General features: G+C 34.0%; 2 protein-coding genes and 1 long non-coding RNA gene across 3 annotated transcripts; all 3 read right to left on the bottom strand.

Annotated features, from left to right (window-relative positions):
• LOC107614370 lies at positions 4,363-4,922 on the bottom strand. The gene has a single exon (XM_016316580.2). The coding sequence runs from the start codon at positions 4,853-4,855 to the stop codon at positions 4,586-4,588; it is 270 nt and encodes an 89-aa protein (XP_016172066.1). The 5' UTR covers positions 4,856-4,922; the 3' UTR covers positions 4,363-4,585.
• Positions 5,721-6,281, bottom strand: LOC107614366. Its single transcript, XM_016316576.2, has one exon. It carries the CDS (start codon positions 6,211-6,213, stop codon positions 5,944-5,946), a length of 270 nt encoding a protein of 89 aa, XP_016172062.1. The 5' UTR covers positions 6,214-6,281; the 3' UTR covers positions 5,721-5,943.
• On the bottom strand, positions 10,119-11,081 carry LOC110265418. Its single transcript, XR_002351569.1, has 2 exons — positions 10,600-11,081; positions 10,119-10,528 (listed from the first exon to the last, which is right to left on the bottom strand). It is a non-coding gene; the product is annotated as an uncharacterized LOC110265418 (long non-coding RNA).

Genomic DNA, 11,087 nt, shown 5'->3' with positions numbered 1-11,087 from the left:
GTGGCCAGGTATGAAGAATGATGTGGCATTGCATGTATCTAAATGTTTAACGTGTCAGAAGGTTAAGATTGAGCATCAGAGGCGAAAGCCTTTGGAATTCGAAGAAGGAGAACATGTCTTTCTGAAAGTTACACCAACCACTGGAGTGGGAAGAGCTATTAAGACCAAGAAACTGAATCCCCGTTATATTGGACCGTTCGAGATTCTGAAGAGAATTGGACCAGTGGCTTATAGAATTGCCTTACCGCCATACCTTTCGAATTTGCACGATGTATTTCATGTATAACGATTTGGTGAATTATTGATTTGAGGTATTTGTGTTAAAAGCCTAGGATTTGTGAACTATGATTCTTAGTTGAATTTTGATTATTGGATTTGAATATTGTATGAGTTTAATTGTTGATTTGAAGTAGATTTATTGTGGTGATTGTTATGATGATGAGGAAGGATAGCATATTATAACTCTTCTGCTATTATATGTACTTATTTTATTTTAGAGGTCGTAATACCACATCACCTCTGTTTTACGACTTAAGCGTAAAGCTTTGTGTGGTAGGGTGTTACAATAGTTGTCCTTAAGTGCCAATGAGAGTCCTTGTTGACGAACTAGCGGCGGTGAAAAGGATTCTTGTAACACCCTAATGCTTTTAAACTAAGTTAAGCTTTATCTGGATTATATTTAGTAGCTGATATTCAAAATCTTACGAAATTTTTAAAGTAATATGAAATCTTTTTATATAATAATTTACATGTGTAAAAATATTGAATATCTAATTTTTATTAGAATAGTTATTAGTTGAAAAATATAAGTGAATTTGAAAATACTAACATGAAAAACCAGTGTGCTAAACTATGAAGGCACAACAATGACAAGCTTTACTCATACCAAATAAAAAAGGAAACATCATAGTTACAATTGCAATCAGTCAATAAGGATAAAACACGACACATAGAAAATCCTAATTCTCTTAATTTGTTTAAATATGACTGAAACAATCGCCTATTCTTCTTTCTTAAGATAAACGCTTAATGTTTCGTATCTACGTTCTTGATAGCTCGCTCCTAATAGCGCACTTGTCTTTTCACCTCAACTGAGTAGTGTATGTGCCGCATCCTTCCTGAAGATGGTACGGAGAGAGGGGTGAGAAATAAAAGTTTCTCAGTAGTTTATCTATATGGTGTCATCGTATCCATCCCCAACCACTCCGAGTTTTAAAATAAAAACAGTGATGATGCAATGTTGTTCAATTATTATTTTAAAAAGTCTTGATTAGTCGGAGTGGTATGACTTTTAGATGCTTCTCATTTACTTATGTTATCACATGTGTGATGCATACAAAATGCCTATAGCGTTAAAACATGTAAACTCATAAATCTTAGTTTGATGTTCTCGTAGGCCGTAAAGTAAGGCAAAATAACTAATAAATAAGAGAAAAATTGTAAACAGAATATATTTGAATAAAATAAAGATCTTAACCAGTATCATAAGTCAAACAAAAAGGAACTTTGTATAAAAGAAAGATCTTTGAATGCAATAACAAATATAATCATAAATCAAAAAAAGATAAAAGAAGAACAATCATGATCACACTTTTCATTGCACTTTTCATTACTTTTTCTCGTATCTTTTATGGAAGGTATTGAGCTCAAACCGGTATAAAAAGTGGGAGTCCCCTTCCCTTACCGAAGGTTCTTATCCCAAACATTTTGGCGATCACCTTCCCTTACCGAAGGATCATTCTCTCAGTTTAATTTACAATCAAGGTTATTTAGACATACACAAGAAGGGAGTCATGTCAACAAAGATATATTATTATATAAAATTGATGAGATAGTCCCCTTCCCTTACCGAAGGTTCTTATCCCAAAGGTTTTCCGATCATCTTTCCTTACCAAAGGATCATCTCGATTATCTTATCTTTGAGGTCACTTTCCCTTACCGAAGGATCATTCCCTTAATTCTTTAATGCACATAAGATTGTTATATAATGCATAATGGGTATGGAGAAAAGAAACATTATATCATGACGTGCAATGCTAACATATATATTCAAAAATATTTAAGATATGACATATAAAAATTATCACAAAACCCCCTACCTCGAATAAAGTTCCGATAGGTATTCCGATGCAAATAAATGCAGTTGGTTAGTGAAGAGAGACTTGTTCCATATCTAGACTTTGTGTATACTAAAATGTTTTGTATAGAAAAAGGGAATAGAATAAGAAGGAAGGATCAAATAACTCTCAGGTATGTACAGATTATGTTAGGAGGCATTTAGGTGAAATCTTCAATCTGAATCGTCACTTTGTGAGCCCTATAACGTTTTATACGTTTGGAATTTGGAAATATCTATTAGAGACAAATTTATAGATAATTGAATTAGCTTTAAAACTAATTTTAAACGAAGTCAATCGGATAACTACAGCTTGAGATATTCCTGAAATACTGTTAGTATATCAGGCTGGCTGATAAGAGCATGATAACTTGTAACCGATTTATTTACCTAATTTAATTTGAATTTGATTTTATACTGAACTTAAGGAATAGAACTAGTATTCTTATCTTTTCATATAACTAAATATCATTCAAATATAATAAATGTAGAATTAATTATGACTATATTTTAAAAAGTTGTTTATTGTCGGTTAGAGATTTACTACCACTAGTATTTTCATATGTTTAAATTTTAAATTCAAATCTTAAATCATTATAATTTTAATTAATTAATTAGTTATTAAAAAATGACTTGATTCAAAAAGTTGGGATGTTACAATTCTGGCGGCGACGATGGGGCTAGTTGGCGACCAAGTGATGACGCGAAGAACCCAGGGGGTGACGATAATGTCTGGTGAGGGAGAGACGCCAGCAAAAACGGATGGTTGGTGAGGTGGCGACAGCAGAGATTTTGGGGGAGAAGCTAGTGTTTTGGTAAATTAGGATATAGTGAATGTTTAAAACTTTAAAATTACTGAATCTGATTTTTTGGCTGGGTAATTTGGGTGGAGCGTTTTTTTTTTTATTTCACTGGGCTAAATTTCCGATTCATTGTTCAAATTCTCCGTTGTCTACCTAGCGAAGGCGTTTTGGTAAATTTACACTCTTTAATATATATATTTATAAAGAAGAGAAAACCAAGTTGGGTTGACATAATGGTTAGTTCACTAGTCTGTTTAAGCAAGTGTCAGAAGTTCGAATTCGCTTTATGCATGCACCAATCCATTGCTCAACGACAGACCCTTAAATGGAATTCAATACATGATGAAGAGTGTTTTACCATGAAGAATAAAAATTACTTTTTTACAATAAAAGAAAAACACCATATACAATGCATACTAGTTACATTCTTCACCGAAAACATTATTATTATCCATCTATACTCCCCGATTTGCTTGGTTCAAGTTCAATTAACTTATGATATCAAGAAAATTGAATGATAGATGGTGGATCTGGTGGAGCAGTGTAGCTAGCTAGAGGATTATGCATTGGTGAGAACATAGCTAGTAGAGTAGTAGGTGAATTATTGTCTCAGAAATCAGAATCATATGGATATGGGGCTGCTTGATGATTGGTTGTGTATTGTATATCATATCTTATCATTGCAGATTCATCAATGAATGAAATCATTTCAGTAATGGATAGCATAGATTATGTAATAGCCTAGTTTCCATCTCACTCAAAGTTAATATCAATATCATTCAAAAAGTTTAGGATCTCTGTGATAGAGATCTTGAATACCAAGATCAATATGCATACAGCAAGAAGCTAGAGTAGAGAATCAAAGGAGGAGAAAGGAGAGATAACGTGTGTTTAAAGAAAACTGAAATAGAACTATGCATTATCAGTGAAATTGTATATAATGCAGACCCTCATGCTCTCATATATATACATAAGTATGTAAGGGAGCTTAGTCATAACAGAAAATCATTATATGATTCCTTTTGATAGTGATCTTAATCTGGGATTAACTATTATATTCATTGTCCAGGTATTTCTCTAGATTCATTCTGGAGATTCTCAGAGTCTTGATGATGGGGCTTTAGTCATTGAAATCTAATCAAGAAATTGACCATTCAGATTGCTGACATGAATTGTTAACAGATGAAAACAGAACCATCCTGGTTGGGAAAACTGAATTGATTAATTCAATTTGCATTTCTTAATTATTCTCATCTTAGACTTGTTGTTCAACAGTGCTTAAACACCAGAAGATTTCACCAAGATTCTTTGCTTTTTCTTTTTCACTAATTGGAATTAGATATTTTTGTCAAATTGACCCAGATTTGTCTCCACATCAAACATGCTACGAGATACAAATCTAGTGTAATCATTCAACATTCAAACCCAAACAAAGAACACAAATTTCATGCAAATTTGACCACCATTTTTCTTTATGTGTAGGGGTCAAGATCATATTTACCATTATATCATTAATAATAACAAAATTGGATGAATAATGAGATTACATTAGACAAGGATCTTCTGAAATTCAAAGTAGTAGCAACAATCCTCATCACACAAATAATAATAATGTTTATTATTATTACAAGATAGGCATTGATGATTGATTGATTGATTGAATAATTCAGAACCTTGTGGTGCTAGGACCCCAGCAATCCAATTCCATAACCTTCTTGATAGACTCTTCCTTAGACCTCTTAACCTTATTGGAAACAGCAGAGGCAGAAGAAGAGAATTTGGGGGCTTGAGTGTAAGATCTGATGTTGTTCTTAGCATGTTGTTGGAGTGATCTAAATGCATAGTTCCACCTACACAAACCCAATTGATCCTTCAATGCCTCCACTACTCCAATGCTTGATGCCACCATCCATGCTCTTGTTCCCTTTGCACTCATCTTTGCTTTGCTTTGATATGTGATGATATCTGAGTTTGTGGTATGCTAACTAATGTTTATGTTAATATATACACACTAATATAAAGAAAGGTGGGTGGTTTGGGAATGAAGAAAAAAAAACAAGGGATGAAAAAAACAAGGGGCGGTTTTTGAATTGATTGCACTGTTTCTTTGGAATTCAGAATCTGCGCAAACTTCAATTAATTTATTTAATATATTCAATAATTGATGTTACCTGTGTATGTTACTTTCCTTTCCTAGTACTCTCTTTCTACGCGTAAACCTTCTTTTCTTTTTTAACTCTTTCTTTATTTATGTGTAGTCACATTCTCATGTTCCTTATAGTCCCTACTATTTTTTTTATATATTTATTTATTGGATTTTAGAAAACGTATATATATTTTTTAAGCTGAGTCATAACAGAAAATCATTATATGATTCCTTTTGATAGTGATCTTAATCTGGGATTAACTATTATATTCATTGTCCAGGTATTTCTCTAGATTCATTCTGGAGATTCTCAGAGTCTTGATGATGGGGCTTTAGTCATTGAAATCTAATCAAGAAATTGACCATTCAGATTGCTGACATGAATTGTTAACAGATGAAAACAGAACCATCCTGGTTGGGAAAACTGAATTGATTAATTCAATTTGCATTTCTTAATTATTCTCATCTTAGACTTGTTGTTCAACAGTGCTTAAACACCAGAAGATTTCACCAAGATTCTTTGCTTTTTCTTTTTCACTAATTGGAATTAGATATTTTTGTCAAATTGACCCAGATTTGTCTCCACATCAAACATGCTACGAGATACAAATCTAGTGTAATCATTCAACATTCAAACCCAAACAAAGAACACAAATTTCATGCAAATTTGACCACCATTTTTCTTTATGTGTAGGGGTCAAGATCATATTTACCATTATATCATTAATAATAACAAAATTGGATGAATAATGAGATTACATTAGACAAGGATCTTCTGAAATTCAAAGTAGTAGCAACAATCCTCATCACACAAATAATAATAATGTTTATTATTATTACAAGATAGGCATTGATGATTGATTGATTGATTGAATAATTCAGAACCTTGTGGTGCTAGGACCCCAGCAATCCAATTCCATAACCTTCTTGATAGACTCTTCCTTAGACCTCTTAACCTTATTGGAAACAGCAGAGGCAGAAGAAGAGAATTTGGGGGCTTGAGTGTAAGATCTGATGTTGTTCTTAGCATGTTGTTGGAGTGATCTAAATGCATAGTTCCACCTACACAAACCCAATTGATCCTTCAATGCCTCCACTACTCCAATGCTTGATGCCACCATCCATGCTCTTGTTCCCTTTGCACTCATCTTTGCTTTGCTTTGATATGTGATGATATCTGAGTTTGTGGTATGCTAACTAATGTTTATGTTAATATATACACACTAATATAAAGAAAGGTGGGTGGTTTGGGAATGAAGAAAAAAAAACAAGGGATGAAAAAAACAAGGGGCGGTTTTTGAATTGATTGCACTGTTTCTTTGGAATTCAGAATCTGCGCAAACTTCAATTAATTTATTTAATATATTCAATAATTGATGTTACCTGTGTATGTTACTTTCCTTTCCTAGTACTCTCTTTCTACGCGTATTTTCTTTTTTCTTTTTTAACTCTTTCTTTATTTATGTGTAGTCACATTCTCATGTTCCTTATAGTCCCTACTATTTTTTTTATATATTTAGATTTTAGAANTTTTCTTTATTCTTTATTAAGTTTGCCTTAATCTTTGACAAACTATATGAATTTGTTAGATTTGTCATGTTCTTTGACAAACTTTGTCCCACCTCTTTATATATGATCGATCGAGGGAGAAAAAATCACTCTCCTCATTCATTCTACTAATAATTAAAAATATTTTATTTTATTTTTTAAAATTTTTTTATTTTCTTTATTAAGTTTGCCTTAATCTTTGACAAACTATATGAATTTGTTAGATTTGTCATGTTCTTTGACAAACTTTGTCCCACCTCTTTATATATGATCGATCGAGGGAGAAAAAATCACTCTCCTCATTCACGTTTCATTCTACTAATTTTTCAACTAATTTTTATTCGATAAAATGTCTAAAATATCATTATTATTTATTCATTACGATAAAAAAAATAGTACAGAATTAAAATGGATCTATTGCTTTTAGTTTTGCCTATCCAATATTTACATATATGCCACTCGAAGTGAGATGTCTAACAACGTTAAAAAATTTTGTAGTGTACACCATATAACTTCTGAAATGATTCATAACATGAAAAGAATGAAGAGGAAGAATGCATTCATGACAATCAAGATTGATTTTGCCAAAGTTTATAACCATTTGAATTGGAGCTTTTTTCATCAATGTCTAGTGAAGTATGGCATTCCGGACAGGATTCTAACTCTGATCATGGCATGCGTATCCAGTACGGAGTACCAGATCCTTTGGAATGGGAGAAAAACAAAAAATTTCACAACTAGAGGTATTAGGCAAGGAGACCATATATCTCCCTACCTCTTTGTCATTGCCATAAATAAACTCTCAATGCTCATAGAAGATGGAGTTGAAGAAGGAAACTGGAAACCCATGAAGGTTGGTAGGGAGGGACCAACCATATCCCACATTTTTTTTTTGCAGATGACCTCCTATTATTTGCAGAAGCCTCAGAAAATCAAGTCAGAGAAATTTTAAGGGTGTTTCAAATTTTCAGTAAAGTATCAGGTCTCATCATAAGCAAGGAGAAAACGTCTATTCTAATCTCCAAAAATGTGAAAAGGGATACGAGGAACAAAATTCAAAGAACATGTGGCTACAGAGAAGTTCCATGCTTAGGAAGATACCGAGAAATCCTACTAACCAATAGCAAAAAGAACAAGGACAATTATGGTAACATCATTGAAAGGGTGCACAGCAGACTAAAGGGCTGAAAAACCAGTTATCTCTCTCTAGCTGGTCGTATCACCCTTGCGCAGTCAGTCATTAACCTAGCTCTGAATTTCAATATGCAGCATGGAAAAATCTCTGTTGAAGTGTGTAAAGAAATTGAAAAATTCCAAAAAAGATTCACTTGGAGGGAAGAACAAAATACTAGAAGGATTCATGCTATCAATTGGGAAACACTCTGTCGTCCAAAATTACAAGGAGGATTGGGATTTAGGAAGATAACAATCATGAATGAGGCAATCCTCATAAAATTGTTCTGTAGGATCATTATCCAGCCAGATGCACTATGGACCTAAGTTCTCAAAAGCAAGTATGGAAGTGGTGAGAACCCCCTCTTTGGGGTGATATCCAAAAGCATGGATTCGAGGCTCTGGAAAAGCATCGCAGCTATTACAAAAATAGTGCAGCAGAATCTCACAATCTCAGTGGGCAATGGTAAAAACACTTCGTTCTGGTTCGATAAGTGGATGAAGAATGAACCACTACAACATTTTGGGTCTATGGCCACGATTTTTTTGGTCACGGTAAAAAACCGTGACCATAGACCCTCTATGGTCACGGTTTTTTAGGGTGACAAAAAAAAAGCTATAGTCACGGTTTTTTTAGAAAGGGTGACCATAGAGTACCTATGGTCACGGTTTTTAAAAAAGGGTGGCCTAAAAGGGTCTATGGTCACGATTTTGAAGGTGACCTAAAGGGGTCTATGGTCACGGTTTTTCAAAAAAAGGTGACCTAAAAGGGTCTATGGTCACGGTTTTGGGGGGTGGCCTAAAGGGGTCTATGGTCACGATTTTGGGGGGTGGTCTAAAAGGGTCTATTGGCCACGGTTTTGGGGGTGACCTAAAGGGGTCTATAGTCACGGTTTTTTACAGTGACCAAAAAGGGACTATGGTCACGATTTTTCAAAAAAGGATGACCTAAATGGGTCTAAGGTCACGATTTTGGGGGGTGACCTAAAGGGGTCTATGGTCACGATTTTGGGGGTGGCCTGAAAGGGTCTATGGTCACGGTTTTGGAGGGTGGCCTAAAAGAGTCTATGGTCACGGTTTTTTACAGTGACCCAAAAAGGGCTATGGTCACGGTTTTTAAAAAAAGGGTGACCTAAAAGGGTTTATGGTCACGGTTTTGGGGGTGACCTAAAAGGGTCTATGGTCACAGTTTTAGGGGTGACCTAAAGGTGTCTATGGTTACGATTTTTTACAGTGACCAAAAAGGGTTAAGGTCACGGTTTCTTGGAAGGGTGACCTAAAAGGGTCTATGGTCACGGTTTTGAGGGTGACCCAAAGGGATCTATGGTCACGGTTTTTTACAGTGACCAAAAAGTGTCTATGGTCACAGTTTTTCAAAAGGGTGACCTAAAAAAGTCTATGAACTATGGTCACGGTTTTGGAGGGTGACCTAAAGGGGTCTATGGTCACAATTTTAATCATTTGAGTTTAAATTAATGAAGATTTTTATGTATTTTTTTATAATTTTAAATATTTTATCTTTTAAAAATTTTAATAATTAAAAACTAATAATAATTTTATATGATTTATTTTAAATATTAAAATTTTAAATTTAATTTTATAAATAAAAAATTAAGTTGAATACTATTAATTTTAAATTAAAAAAAGATTTAAAACTTAATAATATAAAAAATGATTTAATAACTTAATAATGGAAGTGTTATATAATTAAATTTAAGAAATTTCTATTATAAATAAATTATGGTTTATTTATTAAATTGAGTTCTTAGAGTTAGAGATTAATTTATTAGGAATGATTAAATGGATTTTTGTAAATACTTTAGATTTAAGTCAATTAATATTTATGTACAACTTTTATTTTAATTAGTTATTTTATATAAATTGAAATTAAAGTTATAATGGAAAAATAATGAAAGATCATATAATTTAATTTAGGTAATTGATATTTTGAATTTAATCGTATTTTATAAAATGTAATTAGTATGTTTACTTTATAATTTAAATTAGAAATAATTATTTGAACTCAATGATATCTTGATAAATGAAATTTTATCTATTCTAAAAATAATCCTTATAATATTATATTTAAATTCTAGATTGTTATTCTATCACAAATATTTTGTAAAATTGTTATTCCTAAAAAAAACCCTAATTCCCCAATCCCTAAATCAAAACACAACGCGCACATACGTTCAAAAAAGGATGGAAATGAGAAACAGGGGAGCTCGAGGGGGAAGAAAAAGGGAAGGAGAGGGAGAAGAGCGTGCCGGCGTCGCGCCCAGCTCGTTGCCGTGGAGCTGTCGCCTCTCTCATCACGGGTCGTCGCTCGTTGTCGCTGCCGGGTTCTTCGTCAGCGCTATTGCAGACAAGAAGAGAAAGAGAGAAAGACAGCGCGAGAGAAGAGGAGGAGGGCCGCTGTCTCGCGCAGTCACTATCACGCCTTGTTGTCGCAGCTATGGAGACCGCCACTGTTGTTGGAATCGTGAACTGAGGAGAAAGGGAGAGCAACGCTGAGAGAGATTGACGGAAGCCAGTGAAGCGTGTGAGAGAAGGAGAGCCGATTTCCGTCACCACCACCGCCACCGCACCTAGTCGCCACCGGTGGAGCTCGCTGTCCCTGGAGGTGAATCGGTGTAGCGTCCTTGCTGCCAGGGCCACCAGCGCTACTGCTACTCCTCAAATTCCGCCTCTTTTCCTTTGGGGGTTTCTGGCGTAAATTCCACCCCCAACATCACCATCCTTCTTGTATTCGTTGGGGAACTTCTTACTTTTTAGTTTCCTGATTTTTCAGGTATTCTCTTCTTTGAATGGACGGAAAGTATTATTTCAGCAGTAGTGGCTGGAAAATGTAGTGTATATTTCGGAACTTTACTGAATAATTCCTAATCGTGGAGCTAATTATATGTTGAAACTTCTGGGCTTATATTCTCTGGTACTGATTATTCATCATTTCTTTGCTTCATCCATTATTTCCAGTAATCCGCATGTTATTTCTGTTATACTTCCCAATGCTGTTTAAATCATTTGAAAGTTCTAATTTTGCTACTTTATTCAGTTGTATGTATTGGTGTTGTTTGATTGGTTGTGTGTCCCTTTGTTGATCTTGCTTGGTGTATTGTAGTGTTTTCTGTTTCTTGATTCTCAATGAAAAATGAAAGCTTGACAATTTTCCTTTCTCAATTAGCTATTAAGGCATAGTTTGATATGATAAACATAGTTGAATCTATTTTTACTTTTTGTTGAGTTGAGTTCAGCTTAATTATGTTATGCTTGGTTGCCAATGATTACGTAGCTGGTTTCA

Source organism: Arachis ipaensis, chromosome B08 (assembly GCF_000816755.2).
Source record: "Arachis ipaensis cultivar K30076 chromosome B08, Araip1.1, whole genome shotgun sequence".
Classification (NCBI taxonomy): Eukaryota; Viridiplantae; Streptophyta; class Magnoliopsida; order Fabales; family Fabaceae; genus Arachis; species Arachis ipaensis.
The sequence above is the reverse complement of the archived record's forward strand: the minus strand, read 5'-3'. Positions and strand labels throughout refer to the sequence as shown.

Bases quoted from the DNA above. Each gene is read 5' to 3' on its own strand.
- LOC107614370 (XM_016316580.2), bottom strand. From the start codon at position 4,855: ATGAGTGCAAAGGGAACAAGAGCATGGATGGTGGCATCAAGCATTGGA.
- LOC107614366 (XM_016316576.2), bottom strand. From the start codon at position 6,213: ATGAGTGCAAAGGGAACAAGAGCATGGATGGTGGCATCAAGCATTGGA.